At 53.2% G+C, this 25,956-nt stretch overlaps 9 protein-coding genes across 9 annotated transcripts; 5 read left to right on the top strand and 4 right to left on the bottom strand.

Annotated features, from left to right (window-relative positions):
- Positions 1-69: 69 nt before the first annotated feature.
- On the top strand, positions 70-2,219 carry AYO20_07318 (acetyl-CoA hydrolase; the record flags this gene model as incomplete). The annotated part of the gene is made up of 7 exons (XM_022645604.1): positions 70-123; positions 288-376; positions 468-846; positions 1,049-1,312; positions 1,382-1,531; positions 1,594-1,923; positions 1,992-2,219. 7 exons carry the CDS (start codon positions 70-72, stop codon positions 2,217-2,219), a joined length of 1,494 nt encoding a protein of 497 aa, XP_022498474.1.
- Positions 2,220-3,153: 934 nt separating this feature from the next.
- Positions 3,154-4,361, bottom strand: AYO20_07317 (hypothetical protein; the record flags this gene model as incomplete). Its single annotated transcript, XM_022645603.1, has 4 exons — positions 3,154-3,214; positions 3,270-3,695; positions 3,764-4,251; positions 4,314-4,361. 4 exons carry the CDS (start codon positions 4,359-4,361, stop codon positions 3,154-3,156), a joined length of 1,023 nt encoding a protein of 340 aa, XP_022498473.1.
- Positions 4,362-4,994: 633 nt separating this feature from the next.
- On the top strand, positions 4,995-6,488 carry AYO20_07316 (hypothetical protein; the record flags this gene model as incomplete). The annotated part of the gene is made up of 1 exon (XM_022645602.1): positions 4,995-6,488. The coding sequence occupies one exon, from the start codon at positions 4,995-4,997 to the stop codon at positions 6,486-6,488; it is 1,494 nt and encodes a 497-aa protein (XP_022498472.1).
- A 1,567-nt stretch (positions 6,489-8,055) lies between these two features.
- AYO20_07315 (hypothetical protein) lies at positions 8,056-10,196 on the top strand (the record flags this gene model as incomplete). The annotated part of the gene is made up of 8 exons (XM_022645601.1): positions 8,056-8,151; positions 8,210-8,226; positions 8,281-8,717; positions 8,788-9,109; positions 9,156-9,194; positions 9,246-9,504; positions 9,640-9,726; positions 9,849-10,196. The coding sequence occupies 8 exons, from the start codon at positions 8,056-8,058 to the stop codon at positions 10,194-10,196; spliced, it is 1,605 nt and encodes a 534-aa protein (XP_022498471.1).
- A 3,739-nt stretch (positions 10,197-13,935) lies between these two features.
- AYO20_07314 (hypothetical protein) lies at positions 13,936-16,902 on the top strand (the record flags this gene model as incomplete). The annotated part of the gene is made up of 1 exon (XM_022645600.1): positions 13,936-16,902. One exon carries the CDS (start codon positions 13,936-13,938, stop codon positions 16,900-16,902), a length of 2,967 nt encoding a protein of 988 aa, XP_022498470.1.
- Positions 16,903-18,119: 1,217 nt separating this feature from the next.
- On the top strand, positions 18,120-20,329 carry AYO20_07313 (hypothetical protein; the record flags this gene model as incomplete). Its single annotated transcript, XM_022645599.1, has 3 exons — positions 18,120-18,303; positions 18,517-19,043; positions 19,280-20,329. 3 exons carry the CDS (start codon positions 18,120-18,122, stop codon positions 20,327-20,329), a joined length of 1,761 nt encoding a protein of 586 aa, XP_022498469.1.
- Positions 20,330-21,188: 859 nt separating this feature from the next.
- Positions 21,189-21,933, bottom strand: AYO20_07312 (hypothetical protein; the record flags this gene model as incomplete). Its single annotated transcript, XM_022645598.1, has 3 exons — positions 21,189-21,251; positions 21,306-21,543; positions 21,644-21,933. The coding sequence occupies 3 exons, from the start codon at positions 21,931-21,933 to the stop codon at positions 21,189-21,191; spliced, it is 591 nt and encodes a 196-aa protein (XP_022498468.1).
- Positions 21,934-23,083: 1,150 nt separating this feature from the next.
- AYO20_07311 (hypothetical protein) lies at positions 23,084-23,773 on the bottom strand (the record flags this gene model as incomplete). Its single annotated transcript, XM_022645597.1, has 1 exon — positions 23,084-23,773. The coding sequence occupies one exon, from the start codon at positions 23,771-23,773 to the stop codon at positions 23,084-23,086; it is 690 nt and encodes a 229-aa protein (XP_022498467.1).
- A 1,271-nt stretch (positions 23,774-25,044) lies between these two features.
- AYO20_07310 (hypothetical protein) lies at positions 25,045-25,492 on the bottom strand (the record flags this gene model as incomplete). The annotated part of the gene is made up of 3 exons (XM_022645596.1): positions 25,045-25,162; positions 25,228-25,293; positions 25,356-25,492. 3 exons carry the CDS (start codon positions 25,490-25,492, stop codon positions 25,045-25,047), a joined length of 321 nt encoding a protein of 106 aa, XP_022498466.1.
- Between the last annotated feature and the right edge of the window lie 464 nt (positions 25,493-25,956).

Below are 25,956 nucleotides of genomic sequence, written 5' to 3'. Positions count from 1 at the left end.
CCTTGTATACACTTCCCTTCGTTGGTCTAGCTACAAGGCTTTCATTGGGTCTTCCTTTCCGATTCCACAATGGCCGCCTCAGCTCTCCTGAAGAGTAGATGCAGAAGAGCGAGCTATCTAAATGTGCGTACACCTCCAGTGTTGCTTGCGTTGAGCTTGAGCAGCAACTCCCAGCCATAAGCTCTTAGAACCCTTTTGCATTTCCCCTCTCGTTGAAGATGATGCGGGCCTCGAAGCTATACCTAGCCTGACTTCTGTGGGTAAATCTGGCTGACGACAAATGACAGAAATTGACCAAGGCTGAAGATCTCATTGATCTATTCCCTCACGGTTCATATATCGGTTGGTCGGGCTTTACAGGCGTGGGATACCCCAAGTACGCTTTCTCATCACGTCACCTACATCATCTCCTACCTATCTCACTCCGCCATGGTAACCTGGTGCTAATCACGTTGGTGGTAAAACAGAAAGGTGCCAACCGCTCTCGCCGACCACGTCGAGAAGAATGGCCTCCAAGGCAAGCTCAAGTACAACCTCTTTGTGGGAGCCTCGTCCGGGGCAGAGACCGAGAACCGATGGGCTCGACTCAACATGATTGAACGCCGCGCCCCGCATCAGGTCGGCAAGGAGATCGCCAAAGGCATCAACAACGGCAACATCAAATTCTTCGACAAGCATCTCAGCATGTTCCCGGTCGACTTGATGTACGGCTTCTACACTAAGCACAAGGCCAACAACCGCCTGGACGTGGCCATCGTCGAAGCTTCGGCCATTACAGAGGACGGCGGCATCATTCCTGGTGCCAGTGTTGGGGCGTCTCCGGAAATCATCCAGATGGCGGACAAGGTAGGAGCACAGCTGATGACCAGTATCGTGCTGGGTGAAGACGACTGATCACTTCCTTATCAGATCATCATCGAACTCAATACCTCCGTACCTAGCTTTGAAGGTCTACACGACATTACAATGACAGACCTCCCGCCACGAAGAAAGGCATGTTATCACTCCCTGTGCCTGGATCTCCAAGACTGACTGGTCTCGTTTACAGCCATACCTGATCATGGCCCCAGAGGACCGCATTGGAACACCACACATCCCTGTCGACCCCGAGCGCGTGGTGGCTCTCGTTGAATCCGATTATCCCGATCAAACAACCGAGAATGCTCCCGAGGACGCAACCTCTGCGGCCATCGCGCGCAATCTGATCGAATTCTTGGAACATGAGGTCAAACATGGCCGGTTGCCACCGAACCTGCTGCCTCTGCAATCTGGCATTGGTAACATTGCAAACGCTGTGATTGGCGGTCTGGCTGTAAGCACATACAACCCCCAATCACAAGTAGACAGCCTCCACAGTCACATCCGCTGACCTCTTCACCAGAAAGGAGGAGCCAACTTTAAGAATCTGAAGGTGTGGACGGAAGTGTTGCAGGATTCCTTCCTCGACCTCTTTGACAGTGGCAATTTGGACTTTGCCACTGCGACGTCCATTCGTTTCTCTCCCGGAGGATTCCAACGCTTTTATGATGGCGTAAGTGTCACCCACGTAGATTTACATCTTTTGCACATCAGGGGCTAAGAATGCGTCAACAGTGGGAGAACTATCACTCCAAACTCATCCTCCGATCTCAGCAAGTATCAAACTCGCCTGAAATCATCCGCCGGCTCGGTGTGATCGGCATGAACACCCCCGTCGAGGTCGACATCTATGCTCACGCCAACAGCACCTGCGTCCTGGGCTCGCGGATGCTCAACGGGTTGGGTGGTTCAGCCGACTTCCTCCGTTCTGCCAAATACTCCATCATGCACACTCCCAGTACACGACCTTCCAAGACCGATCCCCACGGTGTGAGCTGCATCGTGCCAATGTGCACGCACGTCGACCAGACGGAGCACGACCTGGATGTTGTCGTGACTGAAATCGTGAGTGTCTATCCCAGACTCTACTTCTATCTGGACTTGTAAAGCTAACAATGGTAAAAAAAAAACAGGGCCTAGCGGACGTGCGAGGAATGAGTCCACGAGAAAGAGCGCGCGAGATCATCAAGCAGTGCGCCCACCCGGAGTACCGCCCCATCCTGCAGGATTACTTTGACAAAGCCGAGTTCGAGTGCTTGAGGAAGGGCATGGGCCACGAGCCGCACCTCCTCTTCAACACTTTCGACATGCACAAGAACCTGGTGGAGAACGGGACCATGAAGATCAACGGCTGGAAATAGATAAGACGATCATGACACGGGCGGCGCCTGTCTCTGGAAAAAAGGAGATGGCACCAGTCCGTCCCAAGGCCTCAAGGCCGGAATTTGGAGGGGTTTTGACGAAAAGACGAAAGTCATTCGTGGGGGTGGCCGTGAAGCCGGGAGAATACTGACGTCGGATGTGGGATGTTTTGTACCAAGAGCCATATACTAACGAGAAGGAGTTTTCATAATCGACGTTCTTTGAAGAGAGAGAGAGAGAGAGAGAGTGTGTGTGTGTGTGTGCCCTGGCCAATGCGCACGAAATACTCCGTTACAGCTCTCAATGTCATGATCCTGATCCTGATCCGGAGACATCCTCTTTCGTCACATCCGTCGACACTGTAATCCCAAATCTGCCTTCGAGGAACCCTTTTGACATGCCATGACATTTCGCCGATTGAGCCTGGCGTAGAAAAGAAGGCTGGCCATCTATCCCGCTTGACTACCGCACCATCACCGCTCGCGGCTTATGGTTTTGAGCCCAGCCCGTGATGGCGCGGCGGGACGGGATCTAGCGACAAGTCCACCCTGCCAGCAGCCAGCGCGATCCTAGATTAGTAGGGACGGAGTACGCGGGACCGAATCCACCCGTGGCCTCCCTCATCCATGCACTCGTGGCCGGCGGTTACTATTCATTAGTGTTTCTTTCCTGTTGTCACACCGGGAAGAAAAGCTTATCGTGTATGTCTGTATGTCTCCTAGGTGCCCGGGCATTGCACCCGCGGGTGCTCTACCACTCGTGCGACTTCGACGACTCGTGTGGGAAGATCTCTCGACGCATGTTGAATTCAGATTCAGGCTCGAAAAGCGATGCAGAGGAAGCACGGTGGACTCCTTCCCGCAGTAATAGGTATCGGACAGAAACTCTTTTTGTTTTTGGTTTTCTTTTTTGTTTCACATAATTCGATGACAATCACGGATTTTCACTTTCCGCCGGCTCGTTTCGTGGAGGTTTTCGGCCATAGACTACTGCACTGATGTCCCCTCAGCCGTTTTGAGATATGGGATGAAAAGAGATGGTTCACGTACCTGTAAAAGTAAAACCCCTGCTTCGATTTGGCGATCATATCGTTTCGTACTTGGGCCAAAAAGACCTCGACCTCTTCGGGCGACCAGCCCAGACACCTGGTGAACAGGGCTAAACTGATGCTCTGTAACCCTTGATACAGGGCGACCAGCTGCGCCGAGCCGCCTTGCTTCAGTTTTTTATCTTTCGGCCACGTCCCGAGCGGCAGCTTGAACGGGCGGACCACGACGTCGACAAAGCCGGCGTTGCGCATCTCGACGCCAATGTTGTCCAGGTCGGGAGCAAGGGACCGGCCCATCCGCTCGATGCCGTCCCTCATGTACTTGCACCAAAGCGCCAGAGGGTCTTCCTCGGGGATGTCTCTGATATCGTTGCCCAGTCGAATTTGCACTTCTTGAGACTCGAAATACCCGCCGGGGGAGAGGTGTCTGATAAACAAGCGTTAGAAAAAGGGGAGAGAGGGGATCACAGACCCAACAAAAGGGGTGGGCCAAACCGAAAGATTTGTTGGGTATATTTCGCGAGGTTCTGGATGCTCCCCGAGATCATCAGTCTCGAGAATATCAGAGAAAAGTGATCCTCGGGCCAGGTCCACGTGTCTTCGACGTCGTCAATTTCGAATTTGACGTTCGGAGGCACCCAGCCGGGTTGCATTGGACTGAGATCGACGCCAAAGACTTCGGCGTTGGGATTCTCGTCGGCGACCTGGATGGCCCATATGCCCGTTCCACAGCCCAGATCGAGAATTCTCCCGGGGTTCTCGACGGGAGACAAGAAATGTCGTCCCAATGTCGTGATGATGGCGTGGTGTTGCATGTCCATTCGCTCCTGTTCGATCTCGTCTTCGGGCATAAAGTATTTGCCGTCTTTGTAGACATGGTATCGCCGGCCGTTTTCATACCGACCTTGAAAGATAGACGAGCGTACGGACTGGGTCAAAGTCGACATGTCGTCCCCCAGGGCAGAGTCAACGTCCTGCTCATCCTGGTGAAAGTATCAGCATAATCTCGCATAATATTCATGGGATTGGAGGCAACGACTCGTACCGCTTCAACATGGTCGTTGTCTGCACCAATCTGCTGCTCGTCGGCCATGGTGAATGGCCGGTGGAGGGAATACGGGGGTGGGTTTGTGTAACCCTTGTGAGGTGGAACAATAGGCAGTCTACTTGCTCCCCGCTCGAGACCAGACACGAGATAGTCGTCATGCAGATCAAACACATGACCAAAACTGGCAGACCTGGTGTGGACGCTGAGGTGCTCGTTACGGGCGAGCCAAGCCGGGCGTACGCGGGCCTCTCCGAGTGTCTACGGAGTTGTTCGGGGGAGTCGCACCCGATGCATTAGTGACTGATGACTAGTGACGGGCTTGTCAATTCAAAAGACCGATAATAATATTCGTCGTCTGGTCGTCCTAGTCTTCTTGGTGAGTTGTCACCGCTGTTGTACCTGTCGGTGGCTGTCCCGCGTACATGAGTGACAAGTAGGTGCCTATCTTATCATTTCCCCAGACAATCTGAAGCAGCTAGTACTCGCTATGTAGGGAGATCTCACCTGTCATGCCACGCCAAAGCGTCATTTCACTTAGCGACCTGGCCATGCACCGAGGCCAATGTATTTCCAATTCTCGTTGAGGGGTCGAATCCCTTTCCTCGAACCTCGTTGATTTGAAACTCTACGAGATTATCCGCTCCATCCCACGTCTGCCTTATTCCAACCCCCATTCAGATGGCGTTGGACATCTGGCTGACTAGATTCTTCTTGTTCCTTGTCATTTTCTACGCGTACAGCTCGATCCGCTCTTATCGGCGGCTGAGGAGGTTCAACGGACCTTGGTCGGCAGCATGGTCCAACATCTGGTACTTACGCGCCTCACTTAGCGGCAGAGCACATATAGCTCTGTCCGAGGTATGCACCAAGTATGGCAGTATTGCACGGATAGGTCCAAACACGCTCGTCACCTGCGACGAGGAGCTCTTCCGAAAAATCAACTCGATACGCTCGGGTTATGTCAAGTCGGACTACTACAAGGCATTTCGCTTCGACGCCGACCGGGAGAATGTCCTCAGCACCACCGAACCCGAGGCTCTGTCTTACATGAGAAAGAGAGTGACGGCTGGTTATTCCGGCAAGGAGAATGCACACCTCGAGTCAGACATGGATCGTGCTCTGTGGAAATTGGTCAAGCTGTGGAAGGACAAATATATCGCCCGTAGCTCCAATCCTCGACGGATGGATCTGGCCAGGATGATGCAGTATCTCACTCTCGACATCATTTCGACACTATCCCTCGGAGAGCCTCTGGGGTTTCTGGACAAAGACGAAGATCTCTACGAATACATCAAAACCATGACAGACAATTTCCCGGCCATGACATTCATGTCGGCGGTCCCCATCCTCAGCAGGCTCATGCGTATCCCCTCAGTTCAGCGGACTCTCGCACCGTCGGTGAAAGATCGCATCGGAATGGGCCGATTAAAGGCGGTCGTGAGAGAGAAGATATCTCGACGGTTTTCCGAGGGCAAAAACGAAGGCAGAGAGGACATGGTCCTGAGCTTCGTCAAGCACGGTCTGTCGCAGGGGGAAATCGAAGACGAATCCATGCTGCAGATCATGGCGGGATCCGATACGACGGCCACCATCCTTCGCATCGCCTTGATCTACATAATCTCCAACCCGCGCATCTATCGAGCGCTCCAGCGTGAGTGTGATGCCGCCAACGTGCCCGAGAACGAGATCATCACCAACGAACGTGCATCACAACTACCCTATCTCATAGCAGTCATCCAAGAAGCACTTCGCTATCACCCTGCCGCTTCAGGACATGGCCCACGAGTCGTGCCTCCACAAGGCGACACCCACGACGGAATGTACATCCCCCCAGGAACGGTCATCACCGTCTGCACCTGGAAGCTCCACCGCCTCAACTTCGATGCGTACGGGGAAGACGCCGACATCTTTCGACCGGAGAGATGGCTCGAAGCGAGTCCCGAGCGACTCGCGAGGATGGAAAAGGCCCACGACCTGGTCTTTGGGTACGGGTCGTTCCGGTGTCTGGGCGAGAGGATCGCACGCATAGAGCTGCACAAGGTCCTGTTCGAGCTGGTGAGGCGCTTTGATTTCGAACTCGTCAATCCCATGCACCCTCTCGACAATAATGTCAACTATGGCATTTTCCTGCAAAGTGGTCTGTGGGTCCAGGTCCGAGAACGCAAGCTCTGAGGCACTTGGACATGTTTGAGATTGGCGGTCTCATTTGTTGCTAGGTGTCTGGACTCTACCACTGACTTTTCTTGGTCGAAAGCGGGTATCTATCTTTGCGTTTGGACCACTGCGAGCGCCAAATGTCTCTGTGATATATAACGTAATGGGTCTAGTATGTGCCAGGCTGTGGACATACTTTTTCACACTTAAGGAGAGACCTTAATTATCATCAGAAAGTTCCTTGTATAGCCCTAACCTGGGCTACTAAGTTGTGGACCACAATGATGTGAACGTATTCCAGTGTTTGCGTTAGACAGGGTAACAGCCCTGCGCAGCCTCGTCGCGTGGCTTGCGTTGGTGGGCAGAGAGCTTCATGTAATGCGTCTCCTGTTGCATGTGGTTGTGTGTGTTTTACTTGGGGAAAGCCCCACGAATAGAAAAGTTGGTCCGTACTTGGACAAATCTCAGATTCGTAGCCAATGTCCAGATCAATTCAGCCTAAATTCTTCAGCCCTTGGCAGCCTTTCGACCCAAGTCCCTCCCTTTTGGCCCTTTTGGCCCTTTCAACGCGATGCGACGCCTTTGCTCCTCCTCGGCCTTGTTTCCGCCCTTCTCCTTTCCCCGCGGCGCCACTGGCCGAACATGTCCGACATCATGCGCGCCTTCTGACTCTGCTATGTCGAACTCTGCAGAACCGCGAGGCTATTCCTTTCAAAGTGCGTCTCTCTGAAGATCCTTCCATGTCCCAAGGACACACTTTGGTCGCGGTCCCGCCAACAATGTAACCAACGTCACCTCTCGCCAATCCCTCTGTGCCAAAAAGATTACGCCTGGATTTTCTTTCCGGTCGGTGTGCCGCGTCGAAGAGAAGGAAAAAGAAGTGTCACTATGTACCGAGAGTACTGGGTCCCACTATCAATGTCGCAGCAGCAAGTCAAAAGGCCCCTTGGTCTCGATGTCGCGATAACACAGCCGCCACTCGGTCTTCACGACGCACCATGCATATGCTACCAAGAGCCTCCCTGCTGTTGAAACATGATCACATGTCCAGCTCCGGTGATGCGGAGCTGGGTATGTGGGACAATCAGAGAGACCGCTTGCTTCAGTCTTACCACCCCAGCGTCCGGGGGCCCAACATTGCTGCAAGACCAGCCAGGGACAGGCAATCCAAGACCAACAACTGGATTAGGAGACGAACCCACCCCCGCGTGGAGGGTCGATCATCCATGAAGACCCAATCACAACGGTGTCGGCGTTTGATATTTCTGTTAACGGTATCCCGAAGTGGAGCTGGAGATTTCATTGACCATGATCCGTCGTGATCATAGCCTATTGGAAAAATTCTGCCATTTAGCAGATACGTTTTTCGCCGTCCTCTGTACCGAATGATGGAATCGCACAGGGCGTCTTTCGGCCGATCAGTGGGCGATCAGCGCTCAGGATGTGGCGTAATAGGAGCATATAAAACCGTGGGTTCCTGACTCAGGGAGACCGCTCGTCGCTGGCGGCTCTTTCGCGTGACTATCTTTCTGCCGAATCCATCGAACGCTGAAGACAACGACCTTGTTGAATGTGAGGTGTCACAATGGGTCGCAAATACCTAGGAGGCTCGGGGACCGCCCTGACTGTCTGGATCTCGCTGGCTGCATCGACTGTCCTCATCTTCTATGGCTATGATCAGGTACGCTCTTGGTTCTTCTGGCTTCCCTTTTCGCTAATGGTATCTTTCTATTGTCCAGGGCGTGTTTGGCAACGTGTAAGTGATTCCATGTTATGGCTCAACGTCCGCCAGAAACTCATCTATAGGTAGCCTTGTGGGAGAGGATTTCCTCCAGACGATGGGTAATCCAAGCGCAACTGTCCAGGGAACGCTCACGTCTGTTTATAATCTCGGCTGCTTCGGGGGCGCGCTGTCGACGTTGTATACAGGAGATAAGCTCGGTCGCCCACGCACCATTATGCTTGGGAGCTCCGTCATCGCCATAGGCGCAATCATCCAGTCGGCTTGCTATTCAAGGGGGCAAATGTATGCTGGCAGGGTGATCGCCGGGCTTGGAACAGGCATGAACACTGCCACTGCTGGGGTCTGGCAATCGGAGACCAGTAAGATGCATAGCCGTGGCAAGCTCGTCATCATCCAGATGGCCAATTGTATCACTGGCTTTTGCTTGTCAAACTGGCTCACCCTTGGATTCTCGTTCGCCAAAAGTTCAGTTGCCTGGCGATTTCCTCTGGCCTTTCAATGCTGTGAGTTCCCCAATTCTGTCCGCCAAGTGCTCGTTTGCGGTGATTTGCTGGCAACTAACCCGAGGAACAGTCTTCACTTTGTTGATATGGTTGATGTGCCCTTTCCTGCCGGATTCTCCCCGTCTCTTGATGCGCAAAGGCAAGCATCAAGAAGCACTAGAAGTGCTCGCCGCCCTCGAAGGACATGGAGCTACGGTCGACTCGTCGTCGGTGCGTACACAGTACAATATCATCAAAGATGTCCTGGAAAAAGAACACGCCCAGACCTACACCTGGTGGCAGCTTCTCACCGGTCGAGGACCTTCAGGAGTCGTCCGTAGGATGATCCTGGGCGCCTGGATGCAGGCATCTAATCAGATATCAGGTATCAATGTCACGAGTTACTTTCAAACGTCAGTCTCTTGTTGTTTGTCCTGGTAGAATGCTGATCGGCGACAGATATATCTTCATCCACGCCATCAACCTCAATGAACTTTTGTAGGTTCAACATGACTCAATTTCGTACCAAGTACTGACAATAGGGGGCAGAGCTCGAATCCTTGCGGCCGCCGGGTCCGTCGACTACCTCATCTTCAGCTTCCTGGCGTGGTTTGTCATTGAGCGGTACGGACGTCGTCGAGTCATGATGTGTTCGGCGTTCGCCTGTTCCATGTGCTGGATGATCATCAGCATTGCCCTGGGCTTGTCTGAGAACGGTAAAGGAGACACGTACAAGCTCGGTGCCCTCGCCACGACCTTTTTCTTCGTCTTCTTTGCCTCGTTTGGAATGGGCGTGCTCGGTGTCCCGGTGAGTCTCCAGTTCCCGACGACATTTATCCACTCGATTTCCCCCAACTCTTGTCTGTATCACTCCTCATCATGCTCACTCTCCACATGGATATCCACTCGTGGGAGGACTACTAACGTCTGACGATAATCATAGTGGCTCTACCCTACCGAAATCAACCATATCTCTTTCCGCGCCAAAGGGGCTTCGCTGGCAATGTCGACGAACTGGATCATGAACTACGTAAGTTGACCCGGCCTCGTGTCTGATACAAGCAAGGCATATTCGCTTTCGAGAAATGCCATGTCCCACTTTCCACCAATTGCCTGAACCCCTGGCAATCGGACACTAACTTTTTGTTGCAGATGGTCGCGCAAGTCACGCCCCCGGGCATCGCCAACCTGGGCTACAAGTTCTGGATCATCTGGGCCGTGCTCTGCTTCTCCTTCATCCCCATCACCTACTTCTTCTACCCGGAGACGGCGAACCGCACCCTCGAGGACATTGACCGCTACTTTGCCGAGCACCGCAACATCTTTGTCTTCCGCGACAAGGTCGCCACGCAACTGCAGAGGCCCGAGATGTGGGCGCGCATCGACGAGGAAGTCGCGCGCAGGGCCGAGGAGGAGAAGATCCGCAACGGCGAGCAGGGCGATGACGAAGGCGTGGATGTGGAGAAGCGGGATCAGGAGGTCGTGTATATCGAGAAGTAGCAGTGAGCTGCCAAGCTCCTTGGGAGCGTTGTAATTGGGGTTGGGAAGAAAGAAACGAGGTCGATAGATAGGGAGGGAGACGGAGAAAAAAGGAAAGAAAGCGCAAGGCTGAGGTGGAGAGGGACCCCAGGGACAACGAGTGACGACATCACATGCACGGAATAGAATGAGAGTGCCCTTCAGACCTAAACAATCAAGATATGAAATACACATATACCTAGCGGACTCCTGGAGCGAAATCCCAACTTACACTCAGTACTTGTAGGCAGGCGGGGGGAACCCAAGACAATGCGAGATACCATCTTGCTATTCAAGTGAACCCTCTTCACAGTCTGTATCTACCTGAAGGACATAGAGTCCCCTTCAGCTCCATCCTTTGTACCCGGTCAATGAGTCCCCGAAGGCTCGATCCGATCAGGGAGGGTGGTGCTGCGCGCCACAAACACGCACCTGTGCAGTGCGAGGATAGTAAACGGAAGAAAACATTCGTGTCCCATTTCAGGATCTGGGGGGACAATCATCCACCTATTGGGCAGAGCGTGCTCTCTCGACGCCACTATTGATTCAACTACCGATGTCCGCCGAGTGGCTATGCACACTGGCACATCAGATACTTCACACGTGATCTCCGAGTACGGCATTGTCGCAGTTACCCGCCGAAGGGCGACTGGCGGCATCTTCCGCAGGATGAGATTGACATGAGTCACATCACGAGATCTGCACTATTCGCGCAAGTTGGTGTTGGTCGACTCCAGAAGACGAGAAGTACCGCATATACACGCGCGACACGTCTCCCGTGAAGCCAGTATCTTTTCCTTCGCCCTTGCCCTTGCCCTTGGAAGTAGGAAGGCGAGGATCCGACGAACCAGATGCTTCTCCCGTGGAACCAGTAGCGTCGGACTTGCCTGTCTGATGGCATTCGGCCTGAATGGCAGTCTAGCCTCGACGAATGGTGCAGTAGATCCCTTCTTGACCGAGTCACCTTCGCCTGTCTTCACCAGCTTTTCATTCCAACTTTCAATATCTTGTCCGCCATGTTGAAAATCAGCGGGTGGTATTCTTCTTGGAGGACTTCGCGTACACTATTGGAAGACTAGCAACCTGGACGAACAGAAAGGGAGCTGTTCGACGAGCCTTCCGATGCGTTTCCCTTTGCAAATGTTTCCAGCTCTTGACATGGGCAGGAGGAAGGTCGGGATCAAGGGGCTCGACAGTATAGAGGGCAAGCCGTTGAAGCAATCACCACTCTTGAGTTTTGATACAGTAGATTCTAGAACCAGACAGTGTAATAATGCCCTCAGCCTAAGGGGGCCCCGTTGTTGAACGATTTAATCGCAGCGTGCGTCGTCGCACGCCACTCCATGGCAAACCACAGAGTTTTGGGGACGCAACAATCGACAGTGAAATGTCCACGATCGTGACAGAGCAGGTGGCTTTGGATGGAAATAAAAGGTCGAGGAATCAGAGCGGAAGAGGGATCGAGGCTATGGACCGCTGTGAGTGACGAGTTCGAACGGGACTCACAGTCTTGTATCGTTGAACAGGGGAACCATTGGAGGCTACGCGCCGACCATGGCGCGGGAATGTGAAACAAAAACAGACTTCTTATCGTCTCTTTGCGGGACCAAAGTATGCAAACCAAGAACGGCGGGGCATTGGAGGGAGAGTGGAGCTGAGAAGTATGGCCACCGGACGAGGTAATACAAGGATCGATGCGACTATGCGGTAGGGAGGAGGGTCAGGTTGCGTATGCGTACGACCGAGCACAAGAAAATCAGGCTGGAAGAGGTCAGCAAAAGAGACAGCGAGTGAGGGAGAATGGTAGATGAGTTGAGAGGGTGAGGATGAATGGTAATGGTCCGGATGCATGGCGGAACGAGCAGGATGCAGGAAGCACGCGTGAAGGAACAGCGGGATGTCGAAAAGGTCGAGAAGGAGTGCCGGTAATGATATCCTTGCAGTACATGTCATCATGGGGCGAATGCAATATGAGCAACGCAGAAATGCAGGTGACAAAAGGAGCATGGGCGAGTGGACTGAAGAATTGGCTGACCAGCGAATTGTTGCTTTACTTTCCGCAGCGCAGCTTCAACTCGAACCCGAACCCCGCCCGATGACTGCAACACTTGCTCGTCTTGACTTGCGTACGGTTGTGTTCATCAGATTCCAAGGTGTATAGCTGACTAGTTTTGGACCAAGAGGGTTTCAGTCATATGGTTGATTAACACGCTGCGATACTTTGTAAAGAGAAGGGTATCATAAAGGCAGGAAGAAGTGGACATGTTGGAGGATGGAGGAAAAGAAGAGCTCGAGCAGAGAGAGGAAAAGAGTGAGAAAAAGTGAGAAAATGGAGCGGCTCGAGAGGAAATGGGTCCCGCTCCAAGGTGGCTTGTTGTACCAGGCCAAAAACACTAAACAAAATCATAGCAGCCCTTGATTCGTGCCTAGCCATCCTCGTGACGCGTTCTCCGTTACGAGGGTGAGAGAAACGAAGTTTGAGCAAGCGCAGCGAGCGACAAGAGCTGCATGCAACGAGGACACACCAGGAGATAGGCAACAAGACAACAAACTGGGTTGAGCTCGACGGACCCCGGACTAGGCCTGCTGGGCCTAAGTAAAGCGCTGGACTTGGTTGATCCGCGGGCTAGGTAGGCGTCATTCCCACACAGTACAAGGGCCTTTGGGGGGCACCCAAGACCCTTTTACCCTTTCACCACGGGGGAGGCTCACCAGGATGAAGAAACGACTGCCCAGTTAAAAAGCTGCAGAGGACGTGCTCCTTAGTGCCACTTCGTCCACTTGTACTAGTTGGCACTCTCGCAACGGGAGTGGTCCATGTCCCCTGTGGACCTCAGCGTTTTGCTCCCATGCTATTCCCAGCCTAGCCCGAGCCCATTATTATTCGCCCTGCCAGTGGCCTGAGTTCCAAGCTGCGAAGGGGGGGGTCATTGCTTGTGACCTTGCGCCTGGGACTGGCTCACTGGGAGTTTGGCTTTGGGGGTCCAGGGTTAGGTGGGTGCCATTTTCTGCCTGAGTAGCAGTCCGCAGAAGTCGGCCGGTCTCTAATTCACCCTGTTGCTGGCTGCGCATTTGCGTCTCGCAGTCCCTCCATGTACCCGTCCATCCATCTTTCTCGCCATCATTTTGTCTCCCTCCTTTGTCATTCAGCAATTTCTTCCCTCGTCAAACACATCCTCGACAGTCCTATGCCATCGACCTGCGATTCTCATCTCCTGGATCCTTTTCACCTCTCCTTACTCTTTGTCTTGTGCATCTTCGATAAATCCGTCGACTGTTACCGCCAGCCATCCACCTCCGTCTTGTGAATCACCACATCTTCCACCTCGACCTTTCTCCAGTCCGCCATCCTCGATAGACTCGAATCTCTCTCTAGAACTCGTCTGAGGTCATTGGCACCTTCATCTGACCATTTCCGACTGTTCGCGATACCCCTTTCTCTTCTGCGCTCGTGTGGCCTCCTTGGTGACCAAGTGGTCCACCTCGTCTAGCGACTGTCCTTGGACGGAAACAGACCTCAAAACGCATCAGAATCGCAACAGGCGCCATACTCGTCATTCTCTCGCTTGCGCGATACCCACAGGTCGGCTTTGGGCTTCTCTTCCTTACGTGGGAATCACCCCGTTCTAGCGATGCGCAACATGCGACATACCTTTTCATAACCGAAGCAAGACAATAACAAGAACCAAATCCGACCGATGAGGAGGAGCTCTGTCAGATTATGACAGAGTCCTCCCTTCTCACCACGAATCCCACACCCCCCCACTACCCGGTCACCGCCGCTCCCTCTCTGGCCTCTCCCTTACCCAATGGCTCTCCTTCAGACACCAATTTACAAGACGAGGAGGAATACACCATCAAATGCATTTGCATCTACGCAGATGATGATGGAAATACCGTATACTGCCCCAAATGCGATACGTGGCAGCACATTGAGTGCTACTACCACGGCAAAAAGGTGCCGGAAGAGCATTTTTGCGCAGAATGTTTCCCTCGAGATATTGACGCAAAGAAGGCCACTGAGCGACAACGGAGGCATCGAGAGGCACTCGATGGCGGTGACCGGAAGGTCAAGCGACCAACGTCCAAAAGTCAACGAAAGAAACACAAGGAGACGAGTGCGACGGCCGAACAGGTAAATGGCTGGCACCACGAACGCCATGAATCTGTCGCTAGTGCAAGAGATGGACCCCCCGCGAAGAAACCAAAAACAAGCCACCGGACATCAGGTTCTGTCATCTCAACAAACGGCGAAACCCGAAAACGCGCTACTTCCACAGCTCAGTCATACCCTAGCCCTTCCAAATCACCTCAAGATCTCTTCCGTTTCCCTGCCATACCCACGTACACCACCGACTTCCTTGAACTATACGAACGGGACGAAGGAAACACAAATGCTCGTGATAACGAGCAGACAATACAGGCCACCAATACACTCTTTGCGTGGCGGACTGACCCGTCTCTGGTGGTCAGCAGTCCCGGGCAACAACCAACATCGAAATCTCCCTTCGTGCGAGCAACTCATCCCCTGGATCAAAGCACCTGGCCGGAAGTCTCGGTGGAAACCATCCAGAAGAAAGATGTTGACTACGAAGGTAGATGTCCCACATGGCGCTTTTTGCGCGTCCAATCTTCCGTGAAGAAGGACGAAATCGTTGGCGAAGTTCGTGGCCAAGTCGGTATGCTGGAAGAATACTGCCAGCAAAAGTCTTCGTCAAACCGGTGGCAGGAGTTGAGGCACCCAGATCCCTTTGTCTTTTTCCACCCCCATATGGATATCTACATTGACAGTCGAAAGTCCGGAACTCGCTTTCGGTATCTGCGACGATCCTGTCGGCCCAATGTGACCTTGAAGACGTTCGTTTCCGATAATGAGACGAGACATTGCTTTGTTGCCAGCAAGGATATTCCGGCGGGTGCCGAACTCACCACCATGTGGTTTCTCGATTCGGCAATGTTTGCCGCCGATGATTCTGAACAGGCCCAAAACCGACGCCTCGACTGGGTCAGCCGTGTCCTCGCGAACTTTGGAGACTGTGCCTGCGACGCCGGTCAAGCATGTTTACTCGCGCCGTTCGATCGAAGATATCCGGCTAAGCCGGTAGAGAGTGGGCCAAAGGCCAAGGGGAGCAGGAAAAAGAAAAGTAAGATGAACCATGCCATCTCGCCCTTCAGTACTGGACATGCCACCAACAGTCGCGCAGGAAGCGAACCCAAGGTGCTCGACGAAGAAGACCAGTTTGACCGCCGGTCAACCTCCGAGTCTTCTCGCAGCGGCATGCTGAGTAGAGACATTACTCCAGTCAATGTCGCAGCTCTTGACGCCGACCCGGTTCTCGGAAACGGCCTGACTGCTCGAGAACTGCGCAAAATACAAATGGCAGAGAAGGCATTTGCGCAGAGGGAACAAGAAAAGAAGGATCAAAGTGGACAAGGCCAGCAACGGAAAAAGAAGCGCACAAGCGGTGGTGCCAACCCAAACACTCCAAATGCGAATGCCTCGAAGCACCTCGGGCATCAACTCGCTTCACAATCCAACACCCTCAGCAACCATCCTCTCAAATTCAGTGACACCGCCTTCGGATCGCCTCCGCCACCCCGAGGGTCCGCTGGTCGAGGTAAATCTATGGATGCACCTGCTAGGGCGGACGTGAGGATACAGCGACCTGTGTATGCTGATGCTGCAGTGCAAACGGAGCCGGAGGAGTCCGAGATGCCCATGCTCCCCTCAGCCAAAAGGAGAAAATTCTGCACGCCCACACAACGATTACTTCGAAAACTTTTGGCGGAGCGGGTTAAACATGGACAACAGTGGCCTGTTCAAGGTTTGCCTGTGTCAGTCTCGAGTCAGAAGACACCTGAGCGTATCCCCAAGATCGAAGATGTGGAAATGAAAGACGCCACCGAAAGTGTGGAGCCCCACAGCGCCGTGGAGACCGAGCGGGAGAGTCAGTCTCCTCCAGGAAGCATCAGCCCTATCAACGTCGGGGCCACAACATATCCTCTTCCGTCACAAGCGGCACACACGTTCAACACCTTTAGATCTTCTCCTGCTCCAAAACTGCACTTGTCAACGCTGCCACCCGTACCGGCCTTTCCGGGTTCTGCAACTTCCGCGTCGTCGTCTTCCGCCACGGTGACAACTCCCGGATTAACGACCACCGCGACAGCACAGTCGCCTCTCCCATTCAACTCAGCATCTTCTGGCTCATACCTTCCTGCCGTCAATACTGTTGTCACGCCCAACCCCACGCGGAAGAAGCTCAGCCTGGGAGACTACATGAGCCGTCGCCTGGCGTCTACCCCATCGGCTGAGAAGTCCCAGACCCAGGCAATTCTGGGCACGGGCGAGATGGAGCCATCAAAAGCGCTGGCAGAAGCGGGACAAGACTCTCCCGGGACCATGGACTCAGGGCTCGCGAGTGCACAAGCAGTTGAATCACCTGCTCGACCGACACCCCCTCCCGCGGGTGTTTCAAGTGTTCCAATCAAGGATGTTCCCATGAAGGAGACAGAAGAACCGCCATACAGCCCGTATGACTCCTTGACAACAAGGCCAATGGCAGCTTCCCCTCCCCACAAGACGACGAATGGTGTGCCAGCATCAAACGACACGATCGGCATACCGAAGATGCCGAACGTCCTGGCCCAGTTGGCGCAAATCCACGATTCGAGGGGTGTGCGATAAGTGTATGATAACGGGTCGGCCCTGGCGTTGATTGAGCAACATTCTTCTTTGTCACGAAACGAATAGAAGAGCTTATTGGACCTTTCGCGAGGCTTGGACATGCAGTGATGATGACACAGCTTATACCAGAAAAAGACGGGCGAACGGGATCGATGGGTATCGGGGGCAAAAGGGGGACAGTAAAAATTCGGGAAACTGGGAGGGAGGGAATATGTGTGGCGTTTATCAACACAATGTGGGCTGGTCATGTCTGTTCACCACGGATGGCGAATTGCGATAGTGAAGGATGCGCGGCGCGATGGTTGAATGAGGTCCAGGCAGTCCTGCGCACCTCAATTCTTTTTCATTCTTTTCTCTTTTGCCCTGTATATATATATATGAGCTGGCTGAGCCGTGGTTGCCTCGCCGTATGTGCCATTGTGGCTATTAAAGATGAGCGGCAGTTTGTTCTGTCGTCGTGTTGAGAGAAATAGTTGATACCAATATTGCCCGATGCAGGGAGCTGAAGCAAGTGTTGATTCCATGCGGGCAATTCTACATGTGGTTTTGTGGCTCTCGATCTATACCGAGTAGTCGGTATATTATACCCAGGTATATATATATACTCGGTATACTTGGTGTATATTTTATTATTATATGTATATAAACGTAGCCACCCCTCTTCTCCCCCTCCTCGCCCTGGCCCTCCTCCCACCCCTGCACATATTATTATTATTTGCCATGCCATCCCACCAGTTCCCACATGTGCCCTCCCTCTCCACTCAACAAGCATTTCCAGGCTCCATTGGGCGTTTCCTCGCTCACATCTGCCTCTGATGCTTCTAGTGCCTCGACCTTGACAGCTCCATCAATCAGGTTGCGCTACTCAGGCAAGAAAGGGTCCCGGTCGCCCCGGTCACTCTCCCCCCACTGAGGCCCATGACCCTGCAGCCTCAACAAACGCTTCCAGAGATCTACAGAAAATGACATAGCCATCGTGACACCCTTGACCTCGTAGCTTCGAGGGGTAGATTTCTTATGTATCATTCATTCATTGATCGGCTTTGCTGAATTGGGTATATCCCACCCCCTCGCCTTCTACTACTTCAACTTTTTTTCTTCTATCGGCCTTGAAGTACAGTAGTCTTTTTGTTTTTTTGATTCTCATTGCTCTTACACTTCTCTCCTCTTTTACTCTTTTACCCCATTTCTGTTTCTCAGTTCTTCGGGTCCACGTCATGGCTTCATCAGGCTCCTTACCTTTCCGTCCGGGGCCCAACACTGGGATTCGAACACCCACGCGACAAGGCTCGGTGGACGCGAGGAACGAGGTCCACGTCCAAATGAACCATTACATTGGCATCGATGTCGGTACGGGCAGTGCCAGAGCGTGTATCATCAACGAGACTGGCGACATTGTCGGTCTGTCGTCAGAAAACATTGGCCTCTGGCAGCCTCAAACAGGATACTATGTAAGGAATCCCATCTCTCCATGGTCCCCAGTCTCCAGTGTCCCCCTTTTTTGTTTGGCTCCTCGTGTCAGTATTCTCTAACAACCCAACCCCGCCACGCTGGGGAGAGGGAGAGAGCAGGAACAATCCACGACAGACATCTGGCGCTGTATCTGCCTGTCAGTACACCGGGCCATGACGCAGAACAACATCGACCCTCACTCGATCCGAGGCATCGGGTTCGACGCGACGTGTTCGCTGGCCGTCTTCACGCACGACACGGACGAGCCCGTCTCGGTGACGGGCCCAAACTTTGACTCGACGCAAAACGACCACAACGTCGTGCTGTGGCTGGACCACCGACCCGTCGAGGAGACCAAGAAGATCAACGCCACCAAGCACAACCTGCTCCGCTACGTCGGCGGCACCATGTCCATCGAAATGGAAATCCCCAAGGTCCTGTGGCTCAAGAACAACATGCCCAAGGAGCTGTTCGACCGGTGCAAATTCTACGATCTGACCGACGCCCTCGAGCACATCGCCACGGGCAACGAGAAGCGGAGTTTCTGCTCCGTCGTCTGCAAGCAGGGGTACGTGCCTGTCGGCGTCGACGGCAGCGTCAAGGGGTGGCAGGAGGATTTTCTCAAGGAGATTGGCCTGGAGGATCTGGCCGAGGACAATTTCAAGAGAATGGGCGGTGTCAACGGGGTGGTGAGCCTGTTTCTTTACAAACCAAATCCCCAAGAGAGAGAAAAAAGCACACGATATTATTTTATTCGTTCTGTCTATTTTTCTTCCGGGGGGGGAGGAGGGAGGGAACAAGAGGGTTACACGAGATCACTCTCAAAGCACAAAAAAAAAAAGGCCCTCCTCCCCTCCCTCTTTGCTCTCGTTATATCTCTGTCACAGGTCATATTGAACTCGAGGACTGACACTCTGAAATGCAGAACGGCGAATACCTCTCGGCGGGTGAACTAGCCGGCCATCTCTGTCCGCGCGCCGCTGCAGACCTGGGCTTGCCCGCCGGTATCGCCGTGGGCAGCGGCGTCATTGACGCCTACGCAGGCTGGATCGGCACGGTGGGCGCCAAGGTGCAACTGTCGGCGGACCACCTCTCCCAGGAGGCGCCCGCGAACGACCAGTCCCAGGCGTTTACGCGGCTGGCGGCCGTCGCGGGGACGTCGACGTGCCACCTCGTCATGAGCAAGGACCCGGTCTTCGTGCCGGGCGTGTGGGGACCGTACCGCGACGCGGTGATGCCCAACTTCTGGATGGCCGAGGGCGGGCAGTCGGCGACGGGGGAGCTGTTGAAACACGTGCTGGAGACGCACCCGGCGTACAACCAGGCGTTGGCGCGCGCCGAGTCGACCAACAGCAACGTCTACGACTTTCTGAACCAGCACCTCGAGGACATGAGGGAGAAGACGGCCGCGCCCAGCGTGAGCCACCTGGGCCGCCACTTCTTCTTCTACGGCGACCTGTTCGGCAACCGGTCGCCCATCGCCGACCCGACCATGTCCGGCTCCGTCGTCGGCCTGTCGAGCGACAAGTCCCTCGACGGGCTGGCCCTGTACTACTACGGCACCATGGAGTTCATCGCCCTGCAGACGTGGCAGATCATCTCGACCATGAACGCGGCGGGCCACCGCATCTCGTCCATCTTCATGTCCGGCAGCCAGTGCCAGAACGAGATCCTGATGGCCCTGGTCGCCACGGCCTGCGACATGCCCGTCCTGATCCCGCGCTACGTCCACGCCGCCGTCTGCCACGGCGCCGCCATGCTGGGCGCGAAAGCCGCCAGCGCCGACGCGAACGGCAACACCGAGGACCTGTGGAGCATCATGGACCGCATGAGCAAGCCCGGCAAGGTCGTCCGGCCCGTCGAGGATAAGCGCGTCAAGGCCCTCTTGGACGTAAAGTACAAGGTCTTTTTGGAGCAGTGTGAGAGGCAGAGGGAGTTTAGAAGGATGGTCGATGAAGTTACGAGTGCTTCTTGAAACAAGAGAGAAAAAGGAAGAAGAAGGAAAGGAGAAAAAGAAGAAGAAGAAAAAAAGGGGTTTAGTATATTGTGTCAAACACACGGATATTGGTCGTGTTGTTTGAAAAGGATCGTGCCCAATTGAGCCTCTTTTGACGAGTGGCTGGCTCATCCAATTAGGAAGGAGAGCAGATCAGAGACCGGAGGAGAGAGGAGATTCGAGAGCTGGTCAACTCCCAGCACGAAGTAAGAAGTTTGTAAATATCGTGGCTATGAGGCTCATAAGGCAGTCATGGGTCCATCGCGGATGTGATCACATCCCAAGCTTATACACGCTTATGCTCTCTACTGCTCTTCTCGGTGCTTGTGCTGTTGCAGTCAATGGGTCACCTCTCCAGCAGGAGGCGATTGATCATGTCCTTCCTAGTCCCTTGGATTTGTTTTCAACTCATTAGACGTGCCTTGTAACCCCCGAGTGAAAGGGGGGCACGGCAAAAGCCCACAAGTTTTCGGCATCTCGCGTCGAGATCAGCCAATCTTATAGGCTCATCGTGGACTCCTCGAGACGGTAGTTGTCACACACGGCACAGCGCAGCACGGCGGTCGCTTAACGAAGAGTCGAGCCAACTCTGATTGGCCAGCCTTTTCTGGCCAGTGACTGTTGTCGTAGCAGGACGGCTGTCCGGTACTCGCTGGGACACGGTACCACAAATTGAGGTGTGGTTGTCACTCTCGGCGTTCGAAGGATGTCTTGATTATCCTGATTATCTTTTGGCAGGGTAATCGTGGTGCTTCAGCATGTGGAGTTGCTGGTCCCGAAAACCATCACCACTTCGATTAATGCGGAGAAGAAATCCTAAGTTCAGGGTCCCACCGTCTCAAGGTTCAGTGGTCCCATCGTTTGATATACTCCCGTAGTCAGGGGTATGTTCGTTATGCGTCTGGGGTTTATCAGCAAACACTCAGCAAACGCTCGCGTTGAGAAGGAAACGCACCTCGCCAGAGGGTTGGCCTGCTTCATGGACGGCATCAGCGGCGACAACAGTGTCGTCATCGTCAGGATGTGGTTTCAAAAAGTTCTTCATCAGACCCAACATGTCGTATTTGCAAAGAGGGCAATCGTGGTGGCCACGTTCGACCCACAGGCTCAGACAGTTGGCGTGGTAGACGTGGCCACATCGGAGTTCGCGGATGAGATCGGTTTCTTCCAGCGATTCCAAACAGATGGCAGTGCTGCGGATGTCAGTCAATGAAGAGAAGAAGAGGGCGGAGGTAAACATATCAACTGAGACTTGAGGATATGGTTGCAAAGGTCTGAACGTGTTCCTCTGACTTCTCGGCTCTCCAGTGGAGCAGGGATTGAGCCGGAGCGACCTGGTCGAGTTTCTTCAACCTCTTCCGATGCTGCGAGGCTACCGACGTAGGGGGCAGGCTCGAATCCTCGACCCGCCAGCCCGCCTCTGTAATGTCTGATTCGGTATCTGAATTATCGTCCCCGTGACTGAACCTATCGAAGAGAGCACGACTTTGTGTCTCTGCGTCAGCTCGAGTCTTGACGGTATATTGGGGTTCGATGCCGCTCACCACATCATCAACAGTATCAACACAAACCAAAGCATCCATGTTATTTGTATAAACACCGCAATACTGTGGATATCCGGATTGTCTCTATTATAGGGCGGTTGCTGATCGGCAGGTATTCCAGGGTATGGACCGACCGAGCCATTGGATTGAAGGGGGTTCTCGACATTCTGAGGCCAAGTGTCGGCCTCGGTGAGGAATTGCTGTCTGGGGATGTACATGGAGTTGTGATTTTTTTATCAGAAGGGAAATGTGTGTTTCGCCGAAAAACGTCAAGGATAAAATGTTATTCGCTTATCCAGTCAATTTCTGGGGATTGCACGCAGGAAACAGAACGCAATGACGCTGTACGAGTACAAGTACATTGAAGAAATATGATGATGAGACAGTCGTCCGAGGAAGAAGAATCAGCATGGTCGCGGAAAGAAACTGTGTGATGGAGAGAGAAACACGAGGATTCCGAGAAATGAGGTTTTGGGCAAACTGAAGCCTCAGTCACACAACAGTCTTGCGATGGAGACTTGCTTGACTGCGCCCATGTGATGCGCGTTAGTGACTTGGCCCCGTGGCATGGCGTCCAAATGGTTACCGAGTCCAAATGCATCTGGTGGTTTCTAGGCGGCTTCCCTTACAGATCGATGACGACAACAGGCAGTGGGCAAATGCGCATGGATGGGCATGGTTGGTTAAGGGAGTGGTGTGATATCTCTGGTCCTCCTGCAAGGCACCGTACTTGTACAGGCTTGACAGGTAAGAGTCTTGCCATTTCCTGGGCACTTCGGCGCTACCCCGGAGACCTTCGGGGTCACAAGGGTAGAGCCAATGACCTCCAGCAAACCCAAAGAGCCCCCATTAGGTTGTCCTTAGCGGGATCTTCCGGAAGAGCCACCCATCTCCGGATGCTCCGAACAGGCTGTGCAGGCCCCACGACGAAATCGACTCGGGACATCGGTGCAACGTTGATCCTTTCCGATCACCTCCCCACTACCAGATCCCCTCTTTGGTACTTTGGGTGGACGACATGATGGTCAACTTGTCCTTGATGATTTGGACGTAGTAATTGTACTTATGAGAAAGACTGATGTTTATACTTGTACAGCGTTGTCGATTTCCATATCCTTCCTGGCTAATTGACGTCGACTTTGTAAATTAACCCCAAAATATGATAGATATATGCCTTAACCCCCCCTTTTTAGTTGAACGAGCGGATTCTCATGGCTGCCTCTGCCAACCTCACCGACTCCATCTCTTGTCCCTTCAGGACACTGATTAATAGATTCTCGCCGTTGCTGCCGACCGCATGTACCACCACATTCTCGCCGTATCCGCAGTCCTTCTCCGTCGGTCCGGCTTCGTCGTACTCTGCAAACGACTCCTTTGTCACGCCGTCCTCGGGCGCCAGCAGGACTGTGCTGGCGAACTTCCGAGCATCCTCGTACTTTTTAAATGAGCCTTCGACGATCGTTTCCCGGGCTTTGCCACTGTCGTCCTCGTCGTACAGGACGATGGTCTGAACCACGTGGTACACATCGCCGTGCACTTTATGGTCCTCGGGGTTGCTCTCGAAACCCTGGGTGTTTTGCGTGGTGGCCACGCTCACGCGGAAGATGGTGCCGTCGCTCGCCTTGGCAAAGACACACAGGCCGGTTTTTCTCTTGATGTGGTGGGTTTCAAAGTCTTGCTCGTTGGTGTCGTATTCGGTGAACCATTCTCGCTCGTAGCCCGCCTCGAAGAGAGTCCGGTGGGCGGCGGCCTTTGCGGCCGGCAGGTCTGTATAGGAGCCGCAGATGCGCAGTTTCTCGACCGCGAGGTTGGGATCTTTGGAGATGTTGGAGATGCTGAAAACGACGTGATAGAGGTTCTCGAGGTCTTTGCTGGCCATGGTTTCTTTTGGTATCGTCTTGTCCCTCAAAAATGGATTGATATCTTCTTGTTATGTTTTATTTTGGTCTTCTGTTCGGAGCTACCAGAGTCACGACGGTGGTGCCGGTGCGGCGTCAAACATCATATATTCAACTTCGAGCTCTCACCTTCCCTCAACCGAACAGACACGCCATTGCTCGAAGCTACCAAACCATCGTGGCGTGATGCTCATTACTTGCAAAAGCGGTAGCTTTCGGCTCATGAGATTACCTAATGGGACCTCCCCCCGAGATTTTTGAGTGGTTTGGGCATGACTGCGGACGAGTCTCATCTCAAGGTTTCTCAACGACAAGGTTCTAGCCAGTACCCGGACACGGACAAGCGGAATACAAGTAACAGAGGGCGAGAGATCCAGCCAGAACCATAGGCAATACGGGACTGGCACCTTCGGGGGGGGAGGGGGATTGCCTAAACAAACTTTCTGATCGAATGACCAGTTTAGTTTATCCACCAGCAAGGGAAGAAAGAAAAATCCCCTCAACAAATCAGCCTCTAGGGAAGAAAAAATTGGCGCGGCTTTTCTTACGAACCCGAGTTACGAGTCACTACTGTAATGAGGGCACGAGGGATGACCTCTGACAATCATGGTGTGACAGGATATTCCAGAAAGCCGCAGTCGATGCGCACAGACCACATTTGCATTGTGCAGGGTCTCTGGCTGTCTGGCTCTGTGACTGCCTCTCCACACTTTCGTCGCTCATGCAGCTCGATCACTTACTTGACACACCAAGTGGCACCAGAACGACCTCCTACCAAGCCTCGAGAACTCTGGGGACGCTGCCAACGGGCTTGGCTCGGGACTCTCAGGTTTGAAGCTAAGATGACATGACGCAAAGGAGCTAATGGAGCTCAGAAGGAGCTGTTTCTTCAAGAAGACCCCGCAACAAACACGAACAGCTTAGCTAGCCAGTAGCCCAGCGAAAAAAAAAAAAGATTTCTGTAGAGACTTCTGTGTTGTGTGAATCGTATTCCATTGAAAACATTGTACGATTACAGACGCTACCCCAGGTAAATGATAATTGTAGCATCGGGGAACTTGTGTAACTCCCACGGGTCTGATTCGACCGACCAGACCAGACTTGACCAGATTGACTGGACTTTCGTTCTTCTAAAGCAATTGACCCATTATCGCTTTTCCCCAAACCCTCAAAAAGGCTCCTTGATCAAAAAAACGCCCGGGTTCATGGTTGGATGGTTGGATGGCAGTTGTGGTAGTTGGTGGGGGTCTATTCACAACTTTTGATCTGCCGCCTTTTTGATTGCGGCGGCCTCCATTTCGTTGAGGTGGCTCTCGACCTCGTCTAGGTGTTTCCGCTGGGCCAGGAGCTTTTCTCTCATTTTCCGAATGCTGTGAAAAGTCAAGAGTCAGTCTTTTTGATCTGGAATGCAAAAGGGTAGTGGGGAACAACTCACTTTTCTATCTCGTGTTGCTTGAAGTACATGTTCTCCAAGACTTGTTCGCGGCGATTGAATGAGTCACTGTAGAAATTCCAGTGTTAGCACAGGGGAATGTGGGAATCGAGGCAGTGGTTGGTACGTACCTCGCGGCAACGCCTCCGGCGCGTATTGATCCAGTGTCGCCTTCACTCCAGTTTGGCCGTACCGTGACGAATGATTGGCAAAACTGAGGAGTTCGGATTCTGGTCATGCAGCTTCTTGGAATCGTTGTTCGAAGCATTTTTGGTGGTTGGTTGGTTGTGTTGTAGTTGATTGTATGTCTGTGTGTGTGATGAGGTGGAAAAAAGGAGAATACCAATCTCTATATTGCTGATTGGAGTTTCTTTATGATGTCTTGTAAAGATGTCTTGTAAAGATGTCTTGTAATGTCTGATAGGGTAAAAACAGTAAACGAGCTGGAACAGACTGCAGGCTTGGGGGATCTCATATAAATATGTCTTGGAAGTTGTCAGGGTTCCCATTGTAGCTCCTTGTGCTAGACTTGGGCATGCATAGGCTGGCAGCTGGCTGGGTTGCGTTGGCTGTTGAGGCATAAATTGAGTGGCATGACCAGGTTGCAGATCTCAATTGAGACCCGAGAAACAGTGCTACCGTAGATACCAGTAGGAGGGGGCCACCGACGCCTAGCTAAGGGCCCACGGGCCTTCAATGCAGCGGTTTAGGCACCTACTAAGCCTAATGAGC

This window comes from Fonsecaea nubica (genome assembly GCF_001646965.1).
Source record: "Fonsecaea nubica strain CBS 269.64 chromosome Unknown Scaff50, whole genome shotgun sequence".
In the NCBI taxonomy this organism is placed as follows: Eukaryota; Fungi; Ascomycota; class Eurotiomycetes; order Chaetothyriales; family Herpotrichiellaceae; genus Fonsecaea; species Fonsecaea nubica.
The sequence above is the reverse complement of the archived record's forward strand: the minus strand, read 5'-3'. Positions and strand labels throughout refer to the sequence as shown.